Source organism: Fistularia commersonii, chromosome 17 (assembly GCF_037954325.1).
Source record: "Fistularia commersonii isolate RoL2024-O1a breed Wild chromosome 17, RoL_Fcom_v1.0, whole genome shotgun sequence".
Classification (NCBI taxonomy): Eukaryota; Metazoa; Chordata; class Actinopteri; order Syngnathiformes; family Fistulariidae; genus Fistularia; species Fistularia commersonii.
Genome location: NC_141300.1, coordinates 17791965 through 17805691, shown reverse-complemented (window position 1 = coordinate 17805691; position 13727 = coordinate 17791965). Strand labels below are relative to the sequence as shown.

Genomic DNA, 13727 nt, shown 5'->3' with positions numbered 1-13727 from the left:
CTGCTGAGGCAGCGCAATCCAAACCATCACTCCCTGCTTCACAAATCATTTACGCCTCATGTGGAGAACACACACACACACACACACACACACACACACACACACACACACACACACACACACACACACACACACACACACACACACACACACACACACACACACACACACACACACACACACACATTTCACAATCAGCGTGAGCGTGCACAAGTGGGGTGAATATTACCGGATCCATGATTACGGCAGGTCAAGCCACTTGAAATGATTGTTTGGAGAGCTGAGTCTCCTTCAGTCGTCCCTGACCGCCGCTATTGATTCACTCAGAACACACACTGGGGAAAAAAAACAAAAACATTTATTCTGAACAAGACATATAAACCTGCAAAATGTTTATCCAAAGGACGGGCGTGAGGCGGCGAGGGGTCAGAGGCGAGCGCGATGAGTCCGGACGGTTCAGCCCTTCATTAGCTGGAGGATGACGTCGTGATTGTCGAAACATCCCAGTTTCATGAGCAAAACAAAACAAAAAGACTCCGGGGACTCAAAGCGACGCAGCGCGGAAGCAGGAAGATTCGACCACGTGTACAAATATTGCATAGCTCATCGTGGAAGGCGTCCGTTTTCCTTTCTTTCAAACAAGCAGTCGTGTGGCGAGTGTGACCGGAGGAAGACCGGTCCAGCATCTCATGAGCAACGTAGGTAGACTCGGTTTTGATGCGCTCAAAATGCAACCATCCATCCGTCAGGCTGGTTCCAGTCGGCCGGCGTTGGAAAAGGAAAACACTTGAGGAGGCCGAGCCCTTTTGTAGCCGGCCAAGAAAAGCCGAAACATCGAAATCAAAGCATTCCAGGATCCTGAGATTTAAACGCTACCGTTTTGGGTTGGGTTTTTTTGCTCTCTGGCTGAATGAACTTCAGCGGCGAGGTCGTCTGGAGACGGAGACGGGTTCTTTTTGTACTGCGCCGAGCTGGACGCCGCCACCGCCGGCTGCCCTCAGATTCTGATATGGAAGGTGCTTCGGTCAAACAAGAGGAGAGAGAGAGAAACCAGAAGTTACTAGCCATCATTTTGATTTTGCACCAGGTTCAATTCACCTCCTCATTAATGATGTCCAAAAACATGCAGGAGATTCACTGGAGACTCTAAAGCAGGGTGTCAAACTCCTTTTGGGCCACGTACCGCCTAATTTGATGTCAAGGCCAAATTACCTGGAAGTAACACGAAGTTCAAATGTTTCCTTTGTCTTAGTAAAAAGGCAAACAGGTTAATGATGCAAATCTTTAAATGTAACGAACCGTTCCTTTAAAAAATGCACGACCAACAACCTGAGATTGATGAAGAAAAGGCAGTGCCATTTCAAGGACACGACGCCTCCGTCGTGTCTTCTCAGTTCTCCGTGCATTTTGTTGTATTTTCCGCCACGGCGAGTCTCATCGTGGCACCGAAACTCGCCGCATCCACACCGAGCGTACGGGTTTCTTATTAACCTCAACCAACAAATAAGAGGTGGAAAACCCTAAGCTCCAGGTCCACTTTTCTCTTTCCTGACGACGACATCTTGCCGATGAGGGCGTCGGGCCGACGGAAAATCGGGTCCATTTCTAACAAGACAAAATGCTATTTACAGAACCCGCATTCCTGCCATCTGCTGTAAGTTGTGAGTCACACAGTGTTGTGCAGTGTTTCCAACACTCACTAAAACAGTGCATCACTAGCAGATAATATGAGAACTAAGTTTCGTGTATTTTTTCAAATGGTAGTTTTATTCCACGGCCCTGATTGGACCCCCTGGCGGGCCGGTTCCGGCCCGCCTGCCGTACGTTTGACACCCCGGCTCTAAATTGTCATGTCTTCATGCGAGGGTCCAGGGTGAACCCCCTCGTGCCCGATGGGCGCCGGCTCCCGCACCCCCGCTCTTTCCGTGCAGCTGTCTGGAATCGAGTAACTCGTTTCTGCCTGGATCAGATCTCTGCGGTGCCTCTTCAGAGACTCTACCGGCTCACGGCGCTTCCTCCCTTTTGCCTTCACTCTTCACACCTGAAGCTTCTGTCCAGTCCTTTCCCGACAGACGTTATGATGCAGTCGCTGTTCTGCGAAGCAAAACTAAATTACCTTAAAAAATCGGGCGCCCTCGAGATCATATTTTCGAAATCGGCAAAGGAGAGCTTGTTGTCGCCGTCCAGGTCGGCCTCCTCGATGGTCTTCTCGCATACCAGATCCACCTCCTCGGGAGTCAACTCCTCCTTCGTCAGCTTATTCAGAGTTTTCTCCAGGTCCTCTTTACAAAGGTAATTGTCCACATTGAAATCTGTGAGTAACGGCAAAGATTGTTTGACTTTTATAGGATTTATATACAAAAACAAAAACAAAGGTGTTAGAAATGACACACTACCGTATATTTTGAAGGCATAAATGGCCTTCAGTTCCCGAGGCGCCATTTCACTGAGGACGGAGAACATATCCACAAATTCATTGAAGCTGAGATTCCCCATCCCATCCTCCGAGAAAGACTCGACTATCCTGTTGCGGAATGGATTCTCCTTAAAAAGGGCCGGGACAGAGAACATTTAGGCCAATGTAAGGCGACCGCGTTCACTTTAAACGGCCGCAGAGAAAACCACATCTTGTTTTTGGGGCGAGAGACCAGCATAGTCCACATGCACTAAAGCCTGTTCTGATCATCTGAAAGAAACAGTAAGTACCGTCATTCCCGGACGAGAAGCCGCTACTTTATCCACACGTTGTGATGCTGCGGCTTCAAAAGCCATGCTGCTAAGTTGTGGAATTTTTTTTTTGGACTGACGAGCTTCACGCCGCCAAAACATTTAACCTCGTCACATCGGACCCATGAAATGAGTGTAATTTTGAAGCCGTTCAATTCCGACGGCGAAGAAGACGACTTGAACAGATTTAGTGCGCGGGAGGAAGAACGAGATAGACGTCGGCTGGAGGAGGACGAAGGAAAAACGGATTCATAGCTGGACTTTTCCTTGTCTTATTTATTATTCGTCTTTTTCATCAGCTGTGTTACGGCCAGTGTTTGAAAAAAAAAAGCATTTCCAGCACGTATTCGTGGATCTGACTGGTATGGATTTAATTAAAAGTTTAAAAAAATGTGTCTAAATATCTCATGTTACAGCGTCGAAAGCTGCGTCTTGTAGACAAGTGCGGCCTTTATATGTACACATAGATTTATTTGTTCATTTTTAGTCGGTTCGGCTTCTATTCAGGTGCGCTGAATAGAACGGAGATGACGGTAAATATTTATCTCCCACAGCAGCTATAATGTGCTGAGTATCAGCAAGAGGAGCTGAATTCTATAAAAGCGTCAGAAAGCGTAGTTATTGCAACCGCGCAGAAGGTGTTATATAAGCGTCTGTTTCTCCGAGCTCCGGGCGTTTCTATACAAACGACAGGCACTCAAACATAGGAAGGGTCACATCGCTTGCCGCTGCAGAGCGTTTCGCGGCACATTAACTTTTTTATAAGGCCGCCGAGCGCTGCTTGTCACATCAGCGGTTATGACGGCGGTTAAAAATCAATTCCGTCCTCCGGAGGCGAGCGTGAATCGATTGTGTGTCGGTGTACATGAGCAGCGGGCGGCACGTGGGTAATACTGTTAAAATGGCTAAAAAATGTGGAGCGCGGCAGGGCGAGCTATTTGAAACGCAACAGGAAGCCAGGGTGGAATCGACGACAACAAAAATCTTTGTTACCTTCAGCTCCGGCATGTTGACTATCAAGGCTAAGGGCAGTTTACAGTCCGGCTCGTTGGTGTAGTCCATGGGCACCAGGTGCGGAGCCAGCTCATGGTACCTGCCGTGCAACCTGCGATAAAAAAATAAACTTTAGCCTGCCTTTTTGACCGTCTTTGGAAAATTAAAAGACATTTAAAACATAAACACACAGAAATCACGCATAGACATACATTGACAAGAGGCTGACAACATGCCTGTCAGCAATGGCAATATTTGCGACTGAATTTCATTCATTCATTTTCCATTCTGCTACTCCTGCAGTGATGGTCGGGGGGAGCCGGAGCTGTTTATGGGCCTCATATACAGACATACAACACTCATGCTGTCATTCACGTCATAAACAGCAGCGACCCCTGGTTGTTTTGTACCAGGGACCAGTTTTATGGATGACAATGTTTCCACGGACCGGTTAGAGGTACAGGGGTTCATATACTAAAGTATTTAATCTGAACAAAGCCATTACACTTCGTATTAGGCAACTACAATATTAGCAGCAGTAAGGAGAAGGAGGAAACAGTTGTTTTTCAGAATAAGATCCAGAAGGTCCAATGAAAAAAAAAAAAAAACAATCATTCATACCAGGAAAGATTTTCTTTTCGGACCGGTGGCGACCCGAAGACCGCCGATAGTCACAGTTCACTCGGTCGTTCCCACGTCTGGAACGTTTGCCTCCAACTCACGCGTTGAAAAAGTTGTGGAAATTTCTGTCCTGCCCGAGATGAATGATGAAATGGAAAGTTCATCATCCATCAAGGGGCGGCGCAGGACGGTTCGAGCGATCGTCTTTGGAAGCAAACATTCCTGGTTGGATTCCCGGCTCCTCAGACTGTTGTTGAGCAGCACACTGAAGCCCTCACTGCTCCCTGGCAGCACAACGCTCACGGTTCGTCCATGATGGCTTCATGGCAGAGAACCAATTTCACCAAGAGGGATTAATAAAGGATAAATTATTCCTATGTTTAATGAAATTTATTCAGGGACCGTCTTGCTGTGAGGTGGAAGCTCTAGCCATGTTGTGTTCTGTGGCTCGTGGCACTCCTGAGAGGAGGCCGAGCCTCGGGTCGAGGCAGGCGGCGCTGATCTACAGCCCGTCTTGAACTCTGGCCCGTTAAAACTCCCGAGACACTGTACCTTGAAAACCCCGGCGACGCCATTCGTCAGCGGGGACACTGGTCTTAGAGGACAAATTTGCTTCAATTAAATTGTATAAACCCATCAAAATGATGGAGATTCATTGGTGCGCAGCAGGAAAACACTATTTTTGCGGGTTCAATGCACCGTGACCCTTTAAAGTGTTTGGACCAGAAGTGCTTCGAGAGACCAATAACTGCAACCACCATTCTAATCGTGATGGTCGACACAAAAACAATTACTCTTGACCGCAGCGCGCGGCAAACGTCCCGCTCTGTCCTGGGATTTCCGCGGCCGAACGCTCATTTCATGAAACCAAAACATGAAGATGATGTATGTCAAACACTTGATATGACATAAGGCCAAAGGGCGGAAATCGGTGACCTTGTAACCACCGGCGCCCTACTGTCTGACGCTTCGTGGCTCGGCTGTAACATTCGCAACAACGGAAACGAGGAGTGTTTTATGAAAGTCGTAAAGTGGGGGACTCTATTACACCCTCTACTGACTGCCCCCGGGGCAGCGCTGCTCTCCCGGTCAAAGTCAAGTCAATATCACCGGGAAGGAAAGACCGTGACACGATCTGTTCATCGTTGGAGGCGGAGGGGGCGCATGCTCGGAAAATTAGCAGGATCTGAGGTGGATTTATTAAAAAATGATCATTTAAAAAATAAAATGTGAAAAAGGCGCCGCGGCGGTGCAGTGGTTAGCGCTTCAGCCTCACAGCATGAGGGACCTGCTTTGATTCCCAAAAGAGGACCTTTCTGCGTGGAGGTTGCATGTTCTCTCTGTCTGCGTGGGTTTCCTCCCACGGACAGAAACATGCAGCAGGTTCATTGGAAAAAAATGGGAAAAATTGCCCCGAATGAGTGAGCGAGTGAATGGATGTTGGTCCTTATACGTGGCCGCCTCTCGCCTGAGGCCAGCTGGGATGGACTCCTGCATCCCCCGCCACCCTGAGTGCAGGGTAAGAAGAAGATGGACGGAAAAAATTTAAAAAGCAAAAAAATAGACCGGGCGGCAAGATGGAGCAATGTTTAGCACACACACACACACCCCCCACACACACACACACAGCAAGAAGGCTGGATTCCCTCGGGGGGTCACTGTGCACGCTGTTTGCATGGATAGCATGTCTTGTACTGCAGCGCTTTTAATGAAATGAAATGCAACGTGATCTCAAATCTAAACTGTCCCCTGATTAGTGAAGTGCAGACATCTTAAACTTAGATTTATTATTTACACGAGTGTGAAAATAATGGGCACAGAACATCTCGACCGAAAGTGACCAAAAAAAAAAAAACGGTCTTTTTTTCCATCCAAGGTTTAAATTTATATTCCTATTATGCAACATTGGAAAAATAAACTACATCAATATCACAATACGAGGTCATCTGATATTTCTGAAAGTGTTTCCCTGTGTATTTCAGGTAATCATTTCAAAAACTGACAGGATTTGGATCAACAAACATTCATTCACGCTGCAACTTTTCCATCACAGAGCGTCCAAACATCGATAACCTTGGAGTGAAAAGTAAACGGCGCGAGTCCTGCTCATCAGGAGGAAAGCGGCCGTTTGTTGAATTTATGTGCTCGTCATCAGCGGCTGAGAGTGACAGCCAGGAGGAGCGATGCCCACAAAGCATGGGAATACACGCCGCAATCACCGCGTGCATATAGTTATACATCAGATCACATGTCCTTGATCGCTGAGGCTGCAAAACGCAGAAAGAAGCGGAAATGTGAGGTGGTTGCAAAAAAGAATAATTAAAGCAGCCAGCGGGGAATCCAGGGATTTAGGTAAAACCATGAGTGACTCACGGATGAAAAGGCAGAATTTGACAGACGAGCTCAGGTCAGGCGTTCTAAGTGAGCGCTGTGTATTATCACGCATGCAACGCTTCAAATTCAAAGTCAGCTTTATTTCAATTGTTCCACGTGAACTGGACATACAGAGGGATCCAGCAGACGTTTCTCACAATCCCACACTGACATGAAATTAACTAAATTCTCTGTATGCGGACCTCACAAAACAATTTCTGGTCACTTTCATTCGGGGTCACAGGCCACCAAATAGCAATATAATGCACACTGACAATAAAAGTATATGATTTAAAAGGATAATAACAATGAAAAGTAAAGAAATAAATAATCTACATATTTGCATCATCAGAAGTTATTCTTTGCTCTATCATTTCAGCAGGAATGATGCATTCACCGGCTGATCTCAGAACCCTCGCTATTATCTATCCACATGCTACGTTCACGTTCCTTCGCAAGCAACAGCTGCATAAACACCGTCTTAATACTGCGGGTTCCACGTCGTGAACTCGTCTGAGATGGCAAATGACACAAACCGGCGTCGGCGTGTAAAGAAGTGCAGCGATTCAAGCTGTAGTTGGAAGTGGCTGCTTCTCCCCGAGCGAAAAGGTGCTTTGAGGACACGGCCAGCGCTCCGTCTTGTATAATTTATAACCGGGTCCAACTGACATCATCAATCAGGTGACTTTGTAAGGGTTTTTTTTTCGCTGTTCACAAATCAACCGGGGGCCGATTTGGTAAAACAGCTGACGAGTTTATCGTGCATGAAATCCCAGGTGGATCCCAATAACCTGGTGTTTGGTTTAATCCCAACATCTTGCAGACAATCTCTGCACGGCATGACTTTTATAGCTTCTTTTGGATGAGATGTTTTCGCCGTCTTCCCCACGGACTCGTGGCTCAGCCAAGGATTTTCTTTGAAAGTCCTTGCTGTGCTTCTACAAGCTCCCCCCAGATGGTTCTTGGTAGCAAGCCCATCCAGCATGCTGGGATAGTTAAAGCTAACTCCAGTGTGAAAACATGCAAATGTTGGACAGATCGTGGCATATTTATTCATCTACTTGTATCCAAATATAGGTATAACTATCCACTCCAAAAATCCAACGTAGGCTTGGCTCTGGTCAGTAACTGATCCACGTCACGTGCACGTGTCATGCATGGAAATGGACACGAGGCAGCTCCGACTCCACTTACCTCAGGATCTCTTTGCGAGTAAAAAAGGTGCAATCCTGCAACGTGAAGGAAACATCAGTCAAAATGCAGCAGTGTGGGATTATTACAAGACCCACGGTGACATCACATACCTGACCTGGCCTGGTGTGTGTGTGTGTGTGTGTTTCACATAGAGTATCATGACAAACCCTCAGAAGACACATGAACAACCCCAGCTTCTAGTCTCTGGTTTCTCCGAAAGAGCGACGCCGGTTTTGTTGTCACCTGCCACCTGCAATCGGAACAGCGTGGCAGGGGAACGTGATCTGGCGTCCACTTCGGTCTGTCTACACTTCCACGACCAGTGTCCTGGCAAAGGATGCTCTCCGACGACACCACAGGGAGGAACCGAGGTTCCCTTGTTTAACCTCCTGTGTGCGCCGTGAGTGTGTGAGGCAGCTGGTGCGATGAGGAGAAACCATAACTTCCCTATAGGTTGAATTATTCATCCATGACACTCCTACGAGCTGTTGAAATCCCAGGAAAAATAAACGATGTACCGTGATATACTGGATTAGCAAGATGTGTCAGTAAAGCTGTTTGTAAGGTTTGACTGTCATTACAAGCTGCGGTTTAAGTCAGAACGCCATCGAATTGATCGGTCAGCTATCCAGGAAATCATCCCCTTTGAGGGTTCTGACGTTGTGAGCGTTTCGTCCAGATCAATAACGTTACTGGACAAAGATAACGCGGCGTTTCCATAATACGGGCTTTTAAAGAGAAGCAGGAGTAACCAGAGAGGCTCTTAGAGAACCAAACTGTCTCCCGAGAGTTGAGTTTCACAGCATATCGCGCCGGCTCGGCATCAATTATTTATTTGCGCTGAATACGATGAAGGTGTTTGGATGAAAATGTGGTTTTAACAGGCGGCAGAACGGGCACGGTTGCGCGGCACCTCGGCCGACGCGATAAAAGAAAGGTCCAGTTGGCTGTGAAATCAGAGTCATCGGACATCGGTGACTGCAGCAACGGCTCTGGGAAATGATTAGCAGGGGTTAAATAATATATAGGGCCGCACTCCTTCAGCGGACCTACATCATGTCACATGTATGGCCATAAGATATGTTTACACTGGCACTTCATGTATCTTGCAGCATCTACAGGAGAGTTCCCCTGGCTTTAGGAACAATCATATCAATGGTAGAACACTTGTAAAACTGCAGTCCAGCTCATTTTTAACTTCATCTTCTTTTACTTTTGGAAGCTTTGACACAAATGAGTGACAAAACCTGATGTCATCGGAAATATCTTGTTGCAGAATTGAATAAAAATAAAAAGAACAGCAATCTTACCTGGTAGGCGTCAAGTTGCTCGTCGGTAAAAATAGTTTGCTTATTACCCATGTCTTATCAAGTCATTTGCCGCGTGAAAACGTTCACGACACGGAGCGTCCACAGCCTGCTCTCGATTGGAGGCATGGATGTGGCGTGGATCGGCGTGGGGTGCAGTGGGGTGGCCGACCGAACCGTGATACCGCCGAAGATGAGCCGTGGATGCCGTGGGGCGGGTGTGGACTGGAAACAAGGGGTGGTGGATGGAGCAGGGTGGTGCTGCGTGGGGAGCCGGCGGAGGCGAGACCGTGGAGCCCGTGGACGACAAGCCCCGCCCCTTTCCCCGCAGACTGACCAATGGGAGCTCTGGAAAATAACAACCTAACAAACGTCAGCGCTTCTGGTCCCACGGAATAAAACGACACTCGAATTCTGCCGTAAATGATCAGAATTGAATTCAAAATAAGCTCAATACAATAACAATTGTATTGTTTTTATTCTTAGTATTTATTTTTTAATCCGTATTTCGTGTATATGTTTGGATGTTGTCCTTGAGAATCGAGTACGGCGCCTTAGATAAAATGTAACAGATTTTACTATTGTTATTATTATTTTTATTATTAATAATAATAATGAACTTTTAGTCCGCACATCAAAATGTAATTTCAAGTATGCCCCCCCCTCCCATTCACCAGCTCTTTTTTATCCCTTTATCTTAATTAATAAAGGCAATTACGTCTTTAAATGAAAACTAATAACTAGTTTATGACGAGGATGGAGAAACACACACATCGATGTAAAAATGATGAAATAATAAAAAGGTCTTTTTTTGGTTGGTGTGTCTTGAGAGCGGGGGCTCCGGGGAAACCCGAACCCCCGGGTCTGTGCTGGAAACTACCCCGGACCTGCGCACCTGTTGCTCGGTTCCAAACACCAAACACACCCGCTTAGACAGGCTTCACCCCCCGGCCGTGACTCAGTCCTCCTCCCCCTTCCCCTCCCGCCCCTCCGGCGGAGCGCCGCCGGTCCGCTCTCTCTCCCTCCCGGCCCCCTGCAACGCGGCGGCCCGTCTGCGACCCCCGGCACCGATGCGTGTGTCCTCCGCGCTCCCCGCCCGCCGCCGCGCTCCGTGAGCCCCCGGCCCTCCGTGAGCCCCCGGCCCTCCGTGAGCCTCCAGCCGCGACAGGTCGCCGTGCGGCCGCTCAGCCGCCCCGCGATGGACGCGAAGCGCGATAAAGACCACGGTAAGTTGTGATGGATAGCTTGTTGCTACGTGGCCATGCTAGCGGGATTTAGTACACCTTTTGCTAGCTGATGCTACAGGCTACGCGGATTGGGGGTCTAACGCCGCCCCCTCTCTCCCGGTTGGCCGGCAACAATGCCTGTGCGTCGCCGTGGGGACCAGATCACAAATCCTTATTTTTTTAAAGAAGTAACCCAGCCGCTTCCCTCGGAATGAGTCGTCGTGAAACCCGGGTTAGCGTTAGCTGCCACTAGTAGCTAACGACGTGTAATATGTGCCTGTCAAGCTGAGTGATGCTAAACCTCTGGTACCTGCTGGTGTCATTTTGTGTGGTTCCCCTCGAAAAAACAAAACAAAAACAAAAGAACGCCTGCGCATAATTTACTTAGTTGAGTAACTTACTAAATATCAGTCCGATGTACATCTTTTTTTCTATCATTATTATTCAACTTTTTGATCATATCCCGGTAACTCTCATCGCTGATGCCTTATTGAGCTGCATAGAGAGCAGACATGCCCTGTTCTGTGAGGGAATATGCAAAATGTGAAGCCTCATGAAGAAAAAGGGACAAAAAAGTAGGTCTGATTCGGCCTCGGGAAATAATCCAAATATCGTGCTTAGTTATTACTCATCGTGGTGGGCTAATCCCATCACAAACAACGGAGAGATAATCTTATCCTGGTGCTGTCACATGTACGGACGCTTTGCAGAGTAATGCAGAAATGTGCTGTTTAGAGATGAGCTATTTGCAACTGGAACAGACAAGAGGCTTGCAGCGCCGCTCTTGCAGTTGCTGACTCACGCATTACGGGGTCAGTGGTTGGATTGTATGTGAGATGATGTGCTTTGTCAGGATGTGGGGTCCTTGTCTTGTTCCCCCCTCCCCAGATGCGGACTTTGAGAAGATAACTGCGGTGCTGCTCAAGTCACACACCGGTGAATTCGACTTGGAATCGATACTGTTTCTGAAATTCAGAGGGCTCGGTAAGATCAGATTCTAGCGATGCCATTTGCGCGTTTGGGAAAAAAAACAGCATCCCTGTTATTCATTTATTATCTCCTTTAGGAATCCACGACCTCGGATGTATAGGGGAGTGTATGAATCTGGAGCGACTGGACCTCTCGGGAAATAACATAGGAAATTTGTCACCACTTTCATCCCTCCGCCTTCTGGCTGTCCTAAATTTGTCAGCTAACAGGATCTCCAATTTAGGTGAGGTTACAGGAGCTTTTCGTGCTCGTCTCGGGAGACAGTCGTCGTGCTTTATTCCGTGTTTCCGGTCTTGTTTTCACAGAGCCGCTGCACAGTTGTGATAATTTGCAGAATTTAAATGTGGCTGGAAATGTCATATCCAGGTAAAACCGTAAGAATTACCTTGAAGAATCCAGATATTCTGAATGCTAATTATTTTTTGTCAGACTGTCACCCTTGAGGTCAGGCACCAGTCATACTGTAGATGTCAAGCTGTGGTAAAGTAGTACTGAAGTGATTGTTTTATTTGTGAACAGTATTGAGAACCTCCACTGCCTTCAGTCTTTAAGAAAGCTCGAGAGCATTCGTCTTAAAGACAACACTCACAATTATTCCAATCCAGGTAATCTCGGCAGCATTTCGTAAGGCAAAATTGAAATTCTCTCCCAGTAAAGTGACTTCTCTTTCAGTGTGCAGAAACCCGTCTTACAGAACTCTAGTTCTTGAGATGTTCCCAAACATTAAAGTGCTCGACGGTGAGATTGATTCTCTTCCATTCTTTGCTAGAACACGAAATCAGAAAGTACAGGCATTGATTAGCCTTTTTTTTTTTTTCCCCGTTTGTTTGTTCTGCTATAACTGAAGGCGAAAGAGTCGTTGGACGTGGAAGTGACTTGTACCAGTTATGTAAAGACATCGACGACACCATCAAAGGTGCTGACCGCTCCATTTGGTACATTGATCTGTCAATCCCTTGAATCAAATGCACCTCCAAGTCAATATTTTCTCTCCATTTATAACACTTTGTCAACGGTTTGTCTCTCTGAACGTCAGCTGGTTTGTACAAGAATGGGCAACTTATCGAACACCAAGATTGTAAGCCGTGGGTGGAGGAAACTTACTGGGAAATAAAAAGATCAAACAACGCCATTATCGAAGAGGCTTACAAACAGTTTAACGGTAAGAGGTCGTCAGAAGGTGAAGGTATGCCGTCCCACCATGGTGTCTGATCGCAGTATCACTCATCGCATTTCTACCGCGTTTTCCTTGTTCTGCAGACGTTCTTCACGAATGCAGACTCCTCAACAACAGAGCGACTCATTTAATTTCTCAAACTGAAAGATCCATGAGCCTGAAGAAGCAGCCAAAGCAGTACGCCATCTGAGCATGGCTATTTAGGAAACTTTTCGAATTAGCTTGACGATGTATTATTTAATTTAAAACAAAAAAAAAAAACACCATACTTAATGTTCTGTAGGTTTTTCAAATTACCAAGCTGTTTCCAAATGCGTGACAAATATTGTCAGACTCATGCTGTGTGCAGCATTTGTTTAAATCTTATTACGTCCTATGCACCGTGTATCGGAGGATACACATAAGTGGTTTGAAAAACTTTATCCATGCTGACGCCCCTCAGTTTGGTTTCAAAGACGTCTTAACTTGCACAGTGTGCATTTCGTGCCATGTTGTAGCCTGCATTAATGCTGCTTAAAATTTGTATAGGTTTTCTGTAACTAAGACCTTTTCCATTTTGCATTGCTGGATCTTTTCGGGAATTGCCCACGCTGTATGCATTTCTTTGTAAGATGAGCCTTTGCAAATTGTGATTGAATGATTGTTCCAGCTGTTTCTACTTGTTTTATACCATAAATTTTACTATGTATACATTACAGTCCCTGTGTGTCAAAGACAGCCCTAATAAAGATGAACATGAATATTGTCTGCATCTCATTTGAACTCATGAGGCAAATCCAGCCTCTGATGACACAAAAGTGCCACTATAGCGCCACCTGCTGCTCATCTGGTCAAATCTCATTCCGACCTAAATTTAATGCTTAATGTCTCAAAGATCCATCTGCACACGCTTAAAACATTGTTGCGTATGATGACAATTTTGTATTTGAGTTAGTATTTATTTAAACACCTGTGAATGGACGGAACAACACGAAACATTGCTAAAGAGTAGCTATGCTAACTGTCATAAAACCTTTGCCTGGAACACGAAGACTGTAAATCTTATCCAAATTAAAAATAGACTTAGAGTTCATGATCAAAATATACTTCCAAAAACGTTAAAACTGCTCCGGCGGGTGA

At 46.4% G+C, this 13727-nt stretch overlaps 2 protein-coding genes across 3 annotated transcripts; one reads left to right on the top strand and one right to left on the bottom strand.

The window, feature by feature from the left end:
• Positions 1–343: 343 nt before the first annotated feature.
• On the bottom strand, positions 344–10768 carry cib2 (calcium and integrin binding family member 2). 2 transcript variants are annotated; one of them, XM_086163832.1, is made up of 7 exons: positions 10752–10768; positions 9219–9578; positions 7909–7943; positions 3721–3832; positions 2397–2544; positions 2117–2312; positions 344–1019 (listed from the first exon to the last, which is right to left on the bottom strand). In XM_086163832.1, exons 2-7 carry the CDS (start codon positions 9267–9269, stop codon positions 998–1000), a joined length of 564 nt encoding a protein of 187 aa, XP_086019958.1. In that variant the 5' UTR covers positions 9270–9578; positions 10752–10768; the 3' UTR covers positions 344–997. The 2 variants fall into 2 exon arrangements, with proteins under 2 accessions (XP_086019958.1, XP_086019957.1); XM_086163831.1 differs by lacking the exons at positions 9219–9578; positions 10752–10768 and having other exon boundaries at positions 7909–9181.
• On the top strand, positions 10200–13348 carry lrrc61 (leucine rich repeat containing 61). The gene is made up of 9 exons (XM_086163830.1): positions 10200–10441; positions 11330–11425; positions 11508–11654; positions 11737–11797; positions 11951–12036; positions 12104–12169; positions 12279–12347; positions 12468–12593; positions 12692–13348. Exons 1-9 carry the CDS (start codon positions 10414–10416, stop codon positions 12796–12798), a joined length of 786 nt encoding a protein of 261 aa, XP_086019956.1. The 5' UTR covers positions 10200–10413; the 3' UTR covers positions 12799–13348.
• The last annotated feature ends 379 nt before the right edge of the window (positions 13349–13727 follow it).